Raw genomic sequence first — 15,561 nt, 5'->3', positions numbered from 1 at the left:
GCCTCAGACTCACAGCAATCCTCTTGCCTCAGCCTCCTAAATGCTGGGATTACAGGTGTGCGCCACCACACCTGGCCTAGATCCCTTCCCTTCTAATGTTATCCAGGGAGTAAATTACTAAATTTCTCTTTAACTTAGTTTTGAGTGTTGAATGGTGATTCTTAAATGCTGTGTCCCTCTGAGGCTGAGTCATGTGTGTCTCTAATTAGGGTTATACTTGAAAATGACAGAAAGTGCTGCTCACTCTCTGGTTCCCTGGCTCTCTCCCTATAATGGTGTGCAGGTAGGCAAATCATATTCCCAGGTGTTTGCTTACAGACCGTCGAATTCGTAACTGAAGGGAAAACAAAGACCTGAGGACTTCCAAGACACAAATGATTGAGAAATCCAGGTTAGCTTCATGCGATCCTCAAACTGGAACCTGACTCATGCTAGGGAGTTGTACGAATGAATAGATCCACGGTCAAATGGAATTTTTACTTCCTTTTCTTTACTTTATTAGGAAGGAAACTAAAATACATAGTTGGGATTAGTGATGTCCTGAAAATCCTCATCTTAAACTTGTTCCCACCCTGAAGATCAAAACAAGAGCAGCATTCATTACTCATCCTTCCATGGCTGTTGGTTTTGAGTTTCTAATTCCCAGTTTAGAAAATTAATTTTGAAGTCCCTCTATCATCACATGACCTTGTAAGAACGATACAAAGGGTAGGTCCTTCGTGCTCACCACCCAGTGTCCCCCCTTGTGGCATCTCGCTAATGGCTGCTCAGTGTTGTAGTATGGGCTCTATGCTCAGCGCCTCGCTTGCAGCACCTGTGTACAGGGTGCTTCTGTAGCCTCCGTTTACAGATGAAGCGATGGAGGCTCAGGGAGGATCCAATATAGTGTGGTGACTTTTTGCTTTGCTCTTGAGGCTGGCTCCTGGCTTTTCTACTTGTAGCCTATGTAAATGCTGCATTGGGAAAACACGGATATCCCAGCTTCCTTTTCTGTAAAAGGCAGATGAAAACGCCTCCCTCCAAGGATTGTCTTGGGGAAAACCATAGGAAATCATGAGTGGCTCATGACTGGGGCCTGCAGTACCCCAAAGATGTGAAGCATCCTGCCTCTCTCTCTCTGTGATGGATGTCCCCAACTGCTCCCAAGAGGGAGCACAGACGTAAGGCTAAGCACCTAAAGGCCCGAGAACCCTGGCTTGTCCTATCACACAGGAGACGGGGGAGATGTCAATCTTTCGGTAACTGGAGAAGGATCTAGACACAAGGTCTTAAACATCATCTGACACTGGGATCCACATTTTCTCCCAGCCTCAGATCTGGCATCTGTTGGGGACTGGCAATCCAGTCAGAAGGACAGGTCTAGGGCCACTCCCTGCCTTCTCTGATTTTGTGTTCAGTTTCCCCCGAGAGCTCTGAGAGCCCCCTCCTCTATTCTGTAGCTGCCAGCTTGCAGGACATTGTCCCCTGTCCTACAGGTCTTTACTCTCCTTACCTGCATCCTCTTCAGGTTGGGAAAGTCCCCAGGTGAGATCTGGTGCTCTCGTTCGATCCGGCCATAAATCTCGGCCAGGTTGTTCACCAGCTCCTTCTTCTTGTTGTCCTTCCCGAACACTGAGGGCATCTCCTTCTTCAGAGAGCTGATGATGTAGGCATGGACCTGAGAGATGGGACCAGACGGCAACCTTCACATCCGGACCCTGGACCAGCCCTGTTTCAGGCTCGTTCAACTCGCCTTTTCCCATCAACCCCTCCTTCCTCCTCTCCTGCTCCTGCTTCTGCAACCATTCCTCTTTCTATCCTCATGCAGTGCTGGGCTGAGGATATGGGGACAAGATCAGGGTGGCGATGGGGGTGGGAACGCTGCTGCTGTTGACACTGTGGACAGCAGACCTCTACTGAGCACTCAAGCACCAGGCACTAGGATGAGGGCCTTGACTGCCTTTGTTCCTTTCTCCCTCCAATAACCCTTTCATTTTACAGATGTGGGAAGAGACACAGAGAGACTAACAGCCTCCCAGAGGCTGGGGATCACTCAGGTGGTAAGCAGTGGCTATCTCACCCAGGGTCTGTCACCCCAGGAGGCTGAGCTAGCACGGCTGACTGCTCATGACACAATGGTTACAGGACACTCCCTCTTGGCAGGTGGCAATCCCACTGTTGGAGGCAATTGTCCCTTGTGCAGCTGAACCCCTAGATTTGTGACCCTGCTCCTGCTGCTGTCCCCTGGGGCACCCTCACCTTGGCCAGCCTGGCTCTCTTGATGAGGTCATTAAGTTTGCGGAGAGCAGCATTTCGGGGTAGGCTCTGGATGTCCCTGAACAGGTCCTGCTCCTCAGCTTCAAAGAGCTTCCGGTTATCCGGGATGAGGAGGGGATGGGACCAGAAGGAGCCGATGTAGACTCGAATCACCTCTGGAGTGTTCACGATCTTGCCCAGGGACCACATGAGGGCTCCGTACACCCGCATCAGCTGCTGCGTCTCAATCTGGTCGGCCTTGTTCAGCACCACCCGCATCTTGTCCTCGTGGTTCTTGAGGGCCTTGATGACTTCTGAAAACTCATCAGAGATGTCCAGCTTGTGGGCGTCAAAGAGCAGGATGATGCGGTCCACCCGCTCTGCGAACCACTCCAGGACTGCTGCAAAGTCATACCCTGTGGGCAGAGGGACAGTCAGTGGGATGGGCCTTTAGGGCACGGGTGTGGGGAGGAACCATAGAAATAAATCTCACATCTGAACTCAGATCCTGGCTCTTCCATATCCTTACGGACCTTGAGCACATTATTCAATGTCCCCTAGTGTTCTTTTAAATCTAAAATACGGGCGCAATATCATACCTACTAGAATGACGAGGATTACAGAGCCCAGCATTTAGTAGATGCTCGGAAATGCTAAGTGTTACTATAAACATCACTGTTTCCCTGAAGCACAGCCACCATTGAGCTCTCCTACTCTTCCTTATTTAATTTAGCAACCAGGAGGCCTGCTGGAAAAGAAATGCTGGGTACTTAATTTGAATAAAGACTCAGAAATGTTTTAGAAGCTCCCAACACAACAAAACAGTAAGTGCAAGCTACTGATGATGATTCCGACCATGCCCATCACTGGGCTGGAAGAAATCTGAGCTCTTATTATGAACACACTGACTTGACCTCACTTCTTTCCTCACTATCGCTGCAACCCAGAACTCCCAACTCTTAAATGCATGACAGGTCTCTTCCTTAGGATGATACTGGACCTCCGGTGGCCGCAACTTCATTGTGCATTGCTGATTGATCAAATCCAGGAGCCCCAGAGCACTTGCTGTGCTCAACCCCAAGGTGCTGTGCAACTAGGAGAGGTTGGAGGGGGAGGCTGTCCCAGTAATCTGCACATTTACCACACTTGAACTAGAAGAGCCCTTGTCTCTCTGTATTCAGTATCCTCTTCCATAAAACAGGGGCACGATACATGAGGAGGAGGCTCAGAGAGGTTGAGTGACTTGCTCAAAGGTTCACAGCCCATGATGGGAATGGAGATGTCAGGCTTCCCCAGACTGAGTCTGAGTAGGCTCTCTCTCTGCCAGTCCCCGTGGCACACCTCTGGCACAAGGCTTTCTTTGGGTGCGGTGCAACCAACCCTGCTTCCCATGATCAGCACATGGGTTACACAGGGGTACACTCTGGGGACCCAAAACTCACTGCCACTGTTGAGTGGAAAGCCAGTCTCTTAGGGGGAAACCATTAGCTCCTGCCCTGCTCACAGAGAGAGGCCAGAGACCAGACCAAGTCATACATGACTGCCTGGCAACTATGCCAGACTGAGGAAGCTATGTCAGCAGTGGGGGTCCTCAGCTGCTGCCTCGTAAGTATCCCCTGTAGAGCTTGTTAAACCCCAGGTGGCTGGAGCCACCCCCCACATCTCTGATCCAGTAGGTCTGGGACAGGCAATTCTAACAAGCCCTAGGAGAGGCTACTGCTGATGCTGGTCCAAAGACCATATTGAGAACCACTGTCTCACAATTATACCAAATTAACACCAGTGCAGCATCCACTAGGTACCCAGCGCTATTCTAAGTACTTTTAATGACACGAGGTAGAAACTAATATCAGCCCCATTTGTCAGAGACGGGAGAGGCACAGTAAATTGTCTGAGATTACTGCTGGTAAGGGGTGGAGCTGGGATTCAATCCAGGCAGGTGGCTCCAGAATCAGTGCACCAGCCTCTACGCTGACCTGGCTTTTGAAGGCTGGTGCCATTTCAGCCATGGGCTTAGATGGGGCAGGGGATGAGGACAGATGGGGCGGGCCAGGAAGTCTGGGTTTCAGAGGCTCCCCCACTGCTCAGCATCTTCTAGACAGCCAAGGAGATATTTAGGGTGTGTTAAAGCATTAGCTCTTGCGGAGGGTGTGGCCTTGGTGCAGGCAGGGTGACCTGCTGTCCACAGCTGCCTGGAGGAGCCCTTTCGTGCTTTCCAGGGCTATAGGAGACCCTAACCAACACAGGAATACAAGCCCCTCCTACATCCGCTCTCTGGACTCAGTGAAGAGCTTCCAAGCACTGTCCCCAGATGACTTTCTGTTGGTTGCCAGTTAACACAGGGTTCCCTCTCCCTGTTCCCAAAGGGCACACCCACAGGCTGGAGGCACTGAGAGGGCAATGGTCCAACTCCCTGACCTAAGCAAAGGAGAACTGAGGCTCAGAGATGGGCAGAGCGTGCCCAGCAGCATCCAAGTATCCTCCACTTCCCCCAGGAAGGCTCCTGCATGGCAGGAACTGAGTTCTGGCATAAACCCGACTCTGCCTTCTCATTCAAGGGCTGGGCCCCAACAAAGTGCTGCAGAGGATTATGGGTCCCACCTCAGATACAGTCACACAGGCTCTGCGGCGTTCAGTGACTCAGCTAAGACCACCCTTCCTGTGGGAAGCAGCCCGCATGCTCCAACTCCAAGTTCAGTGCCAGCTCCAGCAGGCAGGTTCCCACTGTGACCTCATCCCACCCTCCCCACACCCTCTGAGGCTGGCAGCATGAGGAGCCGCACTCTCACTTCCAGAGGAGCGAGCCGGGGTTTGCAGAGCGGTGGCCGGGAGTGGCCCCACCACATGCAGCCCAGGGAGGCAGTCTCCCCACACCCCTCACTCCTAACTGCCCTCCTCCCTCTCCGCAGCCCCATCCTGGGCTTCCGCAGAGCCCAGGAGGCTGTGCACTGCCCCCAGGTGGGCCGAAGCGTGCTCTGGTTTCCGCCCTTCTCTAGTCCATGGCTCAGCCTATTTTTATCTTCCCTTCTGCCACCAGCTGGCAGTGCTGCCCACCTCTTGAAGGCAGGCCCTCAGGGGCCTGGCTGGGCGGAGGGTCAGAGGGCTCGGGAAATCAAGGCGACCTGATCCTCCCGCCCCAACCCCCACCCCTAAAAACGGTCCTGGTTTCCCTGCTCTGTTCCTTGGAACAGCAAGCTTTGCCCTTTAGAGCAGGCAGGAAGGGCAGCGGGCCCCACTGGGCACAGCACTCTGTGCTCCTTCCTGCCTGTCCAGCAACTTCAGCCCTCAGCGCTGGTGTGCACCCCGGCTCAGTTGCGCATTCTGGCTACGGCAGCCAGGCTGGCCCTTCTGACAAGAAAACAGGTTTACACAGGGTAAGAGGCCCACAGCCACGTGGCACCAAGGGTCAGAGCCGGACTCAAGGTCCAAGCCCAAGCCCAGCACTGGGGCCACCCCTTCCCTGGACTCGGGACAGCAGAGGAGCTGCAGAAAAAGGAGGCCCTGCCTTTCCACTTGGTTCCAGCCCGACGGCACTGTAAGAAGGGAGGAGGCTATGTCTGCAGGGGACGAGGATCCCTCAACCTGACCACCTCTGCTCTGGCAAGGGAGGCGAGAGCAGTAGCTCGTCTGGTTGCCAGAATGGACAGCCCCAGCATGCACCTGTCCCTGCGGGCGAGCTCAGTCCCCTCGGTGGTATCTGGGCACACATGCATGTGCCTGTCCTCTGCTCACCACAGGGATCCTCCCTGCTGCCCAGGAGCTGGGCTGGGCAGGGCTGGGCAGCCTCACCCTTCTCTGCTTCCCCTGCACCCAGTGTGAGCCTGGCACACGGCAGGGGCTCCAGTAGTATTTGCTGAACAGAACAGAAATAGGAGCCTTGCTCCGCTGTTTATACCCAGGAAACAGCGAGCAAGTCATCTCCGGGTCGTGGTTTTCCGGGCTCTAATTTAGCAGCCACTAGCGTCAGTCATACTGTTGTGTTGAGGCTCAAATCAGAGGATGCAGGTAAAGCTGTAGTTATGACCTTGGCCATCCTTATTCCCCTCCCTCCTTTCTAAAGAGCTCTTGCTATGCACCAGTTGCCACAGATGAGATGTATTCTAATGGAGCCCCCACAAAAGCACTGGCGTGGCCACCGGCCTGGCCCTCTAGTGTCTGCTCCTCTACTAACTTGCTGTGTGTTATTGGCCAAGCACTGTCCTCTCTCTGAACCCTTGATCTCTTTGCTTGTCAAACTAGGGCACTGACATGGATGATCCCCGGGCTTCCTTTCTTGGTTCGCAATTCCCTGCAGGGTGAGGACTGGGCAGAGTGGGATGAATGAAGATTAGACACAGGGGTGCCTTTGCAGGCACTGTGAGTGAGGAAAGAAGGCTGGAGCCTGTGGCCTTAGGTGACTTGGGCATGCCTGTGTGACGTCTGCTCCTATCTGAGACAGGCAGGCAGGTTCCGGAACTCTTCCTAGGATTTCAGAAGCACCGAAGCCTCCTATTCATTCTCCGACTTTTGCAAATGCAAGTCCTGGCAAGCTGCTGTTGAATGACAAACAGTAATGCCAGGAGCTTGCTCCCGGTGTGGCTGTGAAGATGAGAACAAAGTAATGATTCCGTGGGTTCCTTGGAAGCTCACCCTCCCTGCTCCTGCCTAAATCTGGAGCCCACAGAACCTGTAGGATGGACATTTAATTGTTTCCATGGCCTGGACTTGTGTGCGTGTCCAGGAACGGAGGTGTCTGAAAGGCACAGAATGGTCCATGGAAGGAAAAAGACTAATCATCTATTTATGTTGAGTGACTTGGACAAGTCTGAATTTTAGTTTTCTCAGCTGTAAAATGGAAATAATAATGACTGCTTGCATGAGGGGTCCATGGTGGCGCCATGGAAACAAGATCCATGTTAACAAGCCATGGAAACAAAGTGGAGGAAGGTGTGGCTTCAGTCTGGAGACTACCCTAATGCCCAGGGTGAATGGCATGCCTGGTGACAGGCCCCCTCCCCATCCTTGGTCCCAGGAATAGTGCTATTGAGCATCCACAGAAGCCCAAGGTCTGTAAAACTGGGAGACTGAGAGCAAAAGCTTTCTTCCACCCCGCGACATCTCCCTGCCAACTCTGCAGGCTCTGGGGGATCTGGTGGCCAGGCTCCAGGCCAGAGATTGAGCTGCTTGCACAGATCTGTGACTCCCCACCCTGAGCTCCCAGAGACTAGAAAGAAATGATTTCCAAGGAGTACCAGGCAGGAGGAAATCAGTGAGACAAACTCAATAAGCAAGGCCACTCCTTAACCACCCAATGGCTTCCTTGAAGTCTAAAATGCAGAACAGAACAGCACTGGTTTTTGCGCTTTCATCTGCACAACTGACCTCCTCTTGCTCCACAAGCCAGGAGGTGGACAGAGCATATACTTCTCCAGGAGAGGAAAGAGGGATGCAGAGAGAGGGTAGCAGCTCTCCTGGGCTCACGCAGCCAGTCAGGGGCAAACTCAAGCCTAGACCCACACCCACATTCTCTTAGCTTATAGTCCTGTGTGAGTCTGGAGTGCAGAGAACTGAACCCTCAAATCAGGCACTTACATACAGGGAGCAGGTAACAAGTCCTATCTCTCCCCCCAAATCGCTAAAATTTAGACATATTAGCAAAAGAGAAATAAAAAGGCATCCCTTTCCACAATGTGGGATGGACTAGTTGACAATGGGGAACAAATGTTGCTGTGGTTACCTCCTGGAAGCGGCCTCCTGAGCGGCCAGAGCAGCGTCCTCACAGGCCTCCAGGTGACCGCAAAGCTGCGGGTAAAGCCTTCTGCAGGCCACCGGGGCTCGGCTGCTCTGCCCGGGCCTGTGAGTGCCCACACAGGCATGTGTTTACCAGCATGCTAAGTGCTGGCCTGGCTCCAGGGAGGGTGTCAGGGATGGGCCAGGAGTACGAGGCTGTGAGGATCCATACAAACACCCCCAGCCTGAGCCCCAGGGGCCCCAGGGGAAACTTGCACATGAGAAATTTGCCTTCTTTCCTACCCACTATGCTTTTCCCAGGCAGATAACGACAATATGCTGAAATTCCACTGGGAATTGGGAGGTTAGAGTTTCTTCTCCAGATGTGTGAGACCTGGGCCTGCTGAGTGCACCTGCACAGGAAGGCTCCACTGGTAGGAGTAGCCAGCTGTGCACGAAGCGCAGGAGAGGCTCTTCCAGTGGGGATTGCTAGCTGGGAAGCAGCCTGGAAACGTGAAGACACGTGGCTTTCCGGAGTCTTCCCATTTCTCCTGCATCCTCAAGTCTTCCCAGTAATGAGCCCAGCCAGGCACATCCTGCCACTTCCAGGAATTGCCCTACTGACGGCCCCTCCTGGCCACCCAGTCTCCATCCAGAGACCACTACAGGCCTGGGACCTCAGTCTGGCTTCCACCACGGCAAAGGGACACAGCCTGAGCAGGGACCACATTTGCTGGGCTGTAGCCTGGGGCTCCCGTGCTCCTGCCCATGGAGTCTGAAGCCATAGGGCCCCTTGGGAACAGCTCATTTTCCAGAACAGTCAATCCAGTGTGGCTCCTCTATGCCCCCGGGTTGACCTGAGACTGATGTTCCCTTGACTGTGAAACACAGCTCTGAGCCAGGCCTGAGCACAGTTGAGTGGGATGTGGGCTGAATTTCAGGCTCCATGTTCCCCTTGGCCAGGTACCCCCTGTGCAGGGCATGGTCTGCAGGACTGTCCCGAGAGACCCTGGCCTGCCCTGGGCTGGTCAGAGGAGGAGGAGAAGGGCCACGTCTGCTCTGTCGTCTTCCCCAGCTGCCTGGGAGGCCCAGGCAAGAAGCCACAACAAGGCCAGTTTAGTTCAGTCACAGGACTGTGTGCATGGTGTGGGCGTAGGGAGCGGTGCGTGCATGTGTGGACAGTGTGGATGTGAGTGGGTTTAAACAGGACTCCAGGGCTCTGTGGCTGATTGGGAGGAGGGCTGGGAGGGGCTCTGCACGCTGGAGGTGTTCGGCATTCAGGGTGCCCTTGATAACGAAGGGTGTCTGATACCTTCCCCACCCGTCCTCAGGGTGCTGAGGTCAGCATGAGCCCAGGCTGGCAACCCATGCTGGCAGCTCAGCCTGCAGCTCTTGCTTTCATCGTAGACTTCTTTTGCCAGCAGCTGCATTTGCAGTCTGGACTCAGGGGAGCAGAGAGCACACTGTCCTGCACAGCCATTCACAGTGCCATCACTTTTCCAGAGCTGAGCCTGTCTGGTGCTTAGCGTGGGGTGGCATAAGAGGGGAGGAAGTACAGGCAAGAATACCAGTACCCAACTACTTGTGTGAGGAAGCCACTGAGGTCCAAAGATAAACATAGGAGAGAAGATACAGGAGGGTGAAAATAATGGAATGGGATAGGATCCAAGGAAGGAAGGTAGGAATCCCTGGGAACAGGGCTGCCACAGACAGCACACAGGCTATACACTGCACAACACAAGGACATTGTTCACATAGATGACCTTGGGGTTATATAATGGGATGCCCCAGAGGGCAGTCAAGGAGGGAAGACAGGAGCTCACTGTGATCCAGACCTGGAGTGGAGTCTGTGTATTCATATGGCCTTTAGACCTCACCAGGAGGCCGTGAGGATCAGGGGAAATGTCGCCTTTTGAGATCCATAGTTTTAAAGCCCAGAACTTGGACTCTTAGTATGCTTGGAAGCTCCCAAAGCTTCCCTTTGGGCTGCGCTGGTCTTGAGGTACCTGTTCCCCAGCTGTACCTGGCTGAAGAGACACTGGTCCTCCCCTCTTTCCTAAGGAGACAGGGAGAGCCTCTTTTGGCCTTAACCCAGAATAAGCCATAAAAGCCACTTGGGGTGGGTGGGACCGGGTAAGAGGGAGGACAGAGGACCATCCAGGCTGCCCCTCTGCGGTCTTAGGGCAGGGAGCCAGGTGCTCGAGGACAGCAGGCAAAAAGGTATGGGTGAGACACCCTGTCCTCGGGGCCAGGGTCTACAACTTCAGCCACCCCCTCACCTCCATCACATGGCCATACTTAGCAGGCTAGGGGACCAGGCTACCAGGCCCCTGCGGAGACGACATGCCGACACCCCCGGGCTCACAGGCCACCGACCGCATGGATCATTAACACTGTGTCCCAAGACCCCTCCTGACTCAGCAGCTTCCTCCCAACTGTGGGTGTCAGGTATAGGGGGACTTCCTGCTCAGGATTCTATACCATCCCCCTAGATAAGGACTCCAGGATGAACATTCCCTGAAGGGCGGCCTGAGGTTAACCCGGCCTTTGCACAGGCTGCTGCCCAGCACGCTGCTCCAGTTACTTTCCCTCTACTCCTCACACCCTGGCTGTGGCGCACCTGACAGCCAGTTCCCAGACCTGTGGCCCCACACCTGCTCTGACTGCATTCTCCAGCAAGAAAGTCAGGGCTGCCCTTGGGCTTCTGGACAGAGGCCAGTTCTGGCACCAGAGGCCCGGACCCCTGGGCCTCATGGTGCACAGCCCCAGGAGCACTTGCAGGTCGCCCTACCTATGACTTTGCCCTCAGGAAGGTAGGGGTAAGCAGTGCTGGCCTGGGCAGGCTGTGTCCTTGAAGGGAGAGATTTCTGGGCGCCCACCGCAGTGGCATAGTCACAGGCAGGACAGCGCTCCGGAGCCCTCAGCACAGAGGGCTGAGGCACATGCCGCAGAGGCAGATGTCACCGAGGTCCGTTCAAGAGAGGCCCTCGATGGCTTCCTAAGGAAAGCCGCCCGTCCAAGTCTGTCCCTTCCTGGAGGAAGGGTGACTTCCGAATGCTGAGTTGGCTCTAGGCCCAGCTCTCATTTACAGTACTGGGGTGGGAGCAGCACATCTGATTTCCTTGCCAGAGATATAACGTGTGACACAGTAAGGGTGAGGGCCAACCCCAGGACACACAGCGAATGTGAGCGGAGAGGATGAGGGTGGGAAGCCAGGGTTTTAGCTCTCTACAGCATCAGCCCATGCCTTAGAGACCGATGTCTTACATCTCATGCTTACTGGATGCTTGCTACATGGGAGGCATTTTAAATTATATTATTTCTTTTGATCCTTAAATAACCTTACAAGATGGATTTCCACTGAGGCAAAGAAAGAAACCAGAGTCACTCTGCTAGGAAAGGACAGAGGCAGGCATGGAAGCTCTACAGAGCTGCAACCCAGGGCAGGGAACTGAGGAACGTGCAAAGGGTTGGGTGTGCCTAGGGTTGTTTCTGCGTCCCCTATTCTATTCCATTGATCCACGTTTATGGTTTTGGGCCAGTAGCTGCTGTTTTTATCAGCATAGCTTTATAATAGAACTTCAAATCTGGGTTTGTGGCACCTCCTGCTTTGCTTTTGTTACTCAGAATTGGTTTTGCTATTCTAGGTCTCTTCTGGTTCCATATGAATTTCTGGAGTGCTTTCTCTAGATCTGTGAGAAATGCTGTTGGTATTTTGACTGGGGCTGCATTAAATCAGTTTTGAAAGTAGAGCCACAGCTTTAACTAACACATGGTTTCTCTTGTATGAGAAACCCAAGATGTAAATAAAAAGCAAAATAAAGGATAGCTAATAGGAAGTAGGGAGCTCTTTTTCCAGTGGGAAGGGGCACAAGGGATGGAAAGGGAAAGGGAAGGCAAAAAAGATTTTGAAAAGAGAGAATTGAATTAAAAAGTGGAAAGTGAGCTTTTTCAAGTGGGAAACAGATCAAGAGTTAGAGGGAACAGGCAGGAACAGGAGGGAAAGGGAACAAAAAATTAAGATATGTGATGTGCACACTCCCCACAATAAATGTGACCATTATGTACTACAAACACGTACTAATAACAACATGTAAGGGGCTGGGGATTTAGCTCAGTGGCACAGCGCCTGCCTGGCAAGCGCAAGGTCGTGAGTTCGATTCCTGGTTCCGGAAAAAACAAAAACAAATAAAAAATAAAAACATATAATTAATAAGAAGGAGGAGGAGGAGGAAGGGGAGGGGAGGCAGGGAAAGCAACTTGCAAAGGAGCCAGGCCAGCTGCTTCCTAGACAATCAGTAACTCCAGGTGAGTAAGGCAGACACTGATACCCCATTTTAAAGATGAGAGGACTGAGGCCAGCTGAGCTCAGCTGCTGGTCCCTGCCTAGGTCTGTCCCATATAAAATCGGCCCACACAGCACACAAGAACCCATCCACGAAGCGACAGAAGGCTGTGTGTGCGTCTCTTCCAAGATGACACAGGAACATACTCTGAGCCTGGAGCAAACGCACCCCAGGGCCTCGCCTACCTCGGCTGATCCTCTGCTTCTCCCCAGACAGGATCCCCGGAGTGTCGATGACACTGATGCTCTCCAGCACGGGGTTGGGCAGCTGGGCACACACGAACCTGCGCGGGCAAGAGGAAGGCCCCAGTAAGTGACGCATGCACCTTCCCCGACCCAGCTGCCCACACCTGGTCCCGTCTGACCCATGTGAGCCACAGCTACAGATCACCCACAGCAGGCCTGCTTGGTACTGGGTATCAGTGACAGCTAACCAAGGACTGAGTTCTCCTGTGTCTCCCTGCATCCCATCGCAGCGAAGAGGGCCATCTCCCTGTGTGAACGAAGCCCTGGCCTGGTTCTTGCAGCTCCAAGTCCTTAGTTGGTCTTGGGTCGGCCATATCCTGCCCTGAGGAGCTTCACTTACCTCAACTCACTCTTGGACCTTTGGCTTCTCTAGATGGCCAGAGAGAAACCTCACCCCTCTTCCCAATGGGCGCCTGGGGACAGAGGCAGGAGGAACCTCAAGATCTGCACACAGAATCAGGGTGTGAAGCCTCCTCCTGATTCGACCCTTGGTGGCAGGCACAGTACTCCCCCTCTGTGTCCTAACGTGGAATCCTACTTTGTATAAGATAGTATGTACCAGGCAGAACATCACAAGCAGGCAATGGGCTTGGGGATCTGCACTTTTGACGATGTCCCTGGGTGACCCCAGTGCAGCTACAGCTCATGCTTATGAACCTGTGCTGCTGAGGACCCTGGGATTTCTGGTTTCTCCTCCCCATGCCGTTGAACCGTCCTTTCTTAGCTCCCCATCAGAGAAGCCCTATCCACAAGCAAGGGTATAATGGGGCCAGCACTTCAAAGTCAGGGAGGGTTTGGAAGATCCAAAGCAGACCGGGGCCTCCCCAGAGGGCTTCCTGGAGCAGGCGGCACTGGGGCTTGCCTTGGAGGACAGCTCACACCGCATTGCCTTGGACAACCAAAAGGCCATCTGGCTATGGAACATGGCCCAAGGGAGCAGTCAAGCTTTATTCAAGGTGAGCAGGGGACCGCGGGCTGATGGGGACCTAAGAAAGGACTGCTCAGAGGCACGGGGAAGGGAAACCAGGAATCCCCACCACAGCACCTGGTGCAGGCTGCAGCTGAGCTGGTGGCAGGCGGGGAGGCCCTGCTCCCCGATGCCCTCTTGTGGGTGTGGCAAACCCCTCTCAGATCAATGCCATCACCCCTAGTGAGCACCGAACGTCACAGATTCACAGAGTCATCTGTCTCCTAGTCACAGGCCCCGCCCCGGGGTAGGAGTTTCATTCCTCCCTGTTTGTATTTCTTCTCTCTCGTCAGTGTTCTCTGCCTAGCATGCCCTTTTCTCACCTAACAGTGTCATTTCATCCTTCTTTTCACATCTGTGGCAAAGGCCAACTTTCCCAGGCAGGCCTCTCAGCCCTATCGGCCCTGCCCCTGTCATCGCCGGCTCCCTCCACATCTCTGTCCGCTGAGCAGGAGTCAGCGCCCCTCTGCGGTGGGGCCCAGGGTCTGCTGAGCCAGAACACAAACTCCATGCCTTAGGCAGGCCCTGGGAAGGGGACGGGGCCACCCTCCATGCAGCCGCCTTGTACACTGTCATGCAGCCGTCCCCTCCACGCCAGCACTGCGCGGGGCCCTCGGCACTCAGGGTCTGGCCTGAATTCACCTCCTCAGCTCAACACCTTACTCCCCGACATTACCCACTGAAAGAGAGCAAGTCCAGACCCTGTCACAGTGCTGCCTTATGCCCACATTATTCTTTTCGTAATACCTTCATATAAAATCTGCTTTACAAAGTATTTTACTAATATTCAAATTATATTTTTACAGTTTCAAAAAACCAATTGAGCAAGGTATATAATGATATAAAGGTCTCCTTCCCTTTCAACCAACCTTCTCCTCAATTCTGCTTTCTGCATGTACCCACTCTTACATTTTTTTTCTTTTTTCTCCCAGATAGTCTCTATGCACCATCTGCAGGAGGAGGTGAGGGCACAAAGAATCTGTAATTTGCGTTCTGTCATATTTATAGGTGAAAACAATGACATTGAAAGAGGTTAGGTATCTCGAGCTCCAAGCCACCTCCCACTCACTTCCGGGTTTCCTATGTGCGGCCACGGAGTCAGGGAGATCCGCGGGGCTTGATTAATGACATGAAGGCTTTCAGCTCGCAGGAATGCACTTGGCGTGCGACGGCAATGATATATGTTCTTGTTCTCGTGATAGACTACATGTTATTACATTCAACGCAACATACTATTACCATTATATACTATTACCCCAACATGGGGTTAACCCCTAACTCTGCGCTCATCCCCTCCAACGATCCCAAGTGCCTCTGGCATGTCCTGGGTCTTCTTTCCTTTCACCTGCAGTCCAGCTCCTCATCTCATGCTCTGCAAACTCCACATGTCCAAAATGCAATTCATCGCTCCCTGACCGTTCAACCCCTGCTGACTCAGTCTCGCCCTCAAGCTCCCCCCGGCCCCACCCACCTCCACATTTTGGCGTCCTGGCACAGGTCTTCCTCTGCACGCTGGGCTGCAACCTCCCTAGCGCCTCAGCCCCAGGTATCAGAGACCCTCCTGGAGTCCACAGCAGCCGTCTCACTGCACCTTAGCTCCACCACCCCTTCAGTCTTCTTGTAATGACTCAGGTTCCCTTCCCTATTCACCCAAGGGAACTTTGTGAGCCCACCCCAGCCAGGCCAACTCCCCGCCACCTTCCTCTCACCTCTGCTCAGGGAGCAGCCCCGCCAGCTCACAGTTCCACACTGTTCACCCTGCCCATCCCTGTCTCAGTATATCTCACTCTGTGTCACCATGTAAGAGATAGGTGAGAAATACTCATGTCTTTCTAAAAATTACTGTTCAGGATAAAAGGTGCTGAAAAATCCTTGCGTAGAGTGTCAACTTCTACAACTGCAAATATAAGAAGTGTAATGCCCACTTCCCTCACTGACTTGTGTGGAAATCAAATTAATAATGCACGATAAGACTGCTACCACAACTTAACACTTCCTGTTAGTTACTATGTGCCAGATACTAAGTGTTCTCTGTGTACTAACTCACTCATCTCTCCCT

General features: G+C 53.3%; 1 protein-coding gene across 1 annotated transcript in view; it reads right to left on the bottom strand.

Annotated features, from left to right (window-relative positions):
* The window catches only part of Ehd3 (EH-domain containing 3), a 30,497-nt gene that overhangs the window by 2,675 nt on the left and 12,261 nt on the right, over positions 1-15,561 (bottom strand). Inside the window, exons 3-5 of the mRNA XM_005400561.2 lie at positions 12,476-12,573; positions 2,239-2,651; positions 1,493-1,657 (exon numbers count right to left, since the gene is read on the bottom strand). Of these exons, the coding sequence (XP_005400618.1) occupies positions 1,493-1,657; positions 2,239-2,651; positions 12,476-12,573 (676 nt within the window). The remainder of the gene's footprint in view (positions 1-1,492; positions 1,658-2,238; positions 2,652-12,475; positions 12,574-15,561) is intronic.

Source organism: Chinchilla lanigera, unplaced genomic scaffold (genome assembly GCF_000276665.1).
Source record: "Chinchilla lanigera isolate Chin_1 unplaced genomic scaffold, ChiLan1.0 scaffold00068, whole genome shotgun sequence".
Taxonomy (NCBI): Eukaryota; Metazoa; Chordata; class Mammalia; order Rodentia; family Chinchillidae; genus Chinchilla; species Chinchilla lanigera.
The sequence above is the reverse complement of the archived record's forward strand: the minus strand, read 5'-3'. Positions and strand labels throughout refer to the sequence as shown.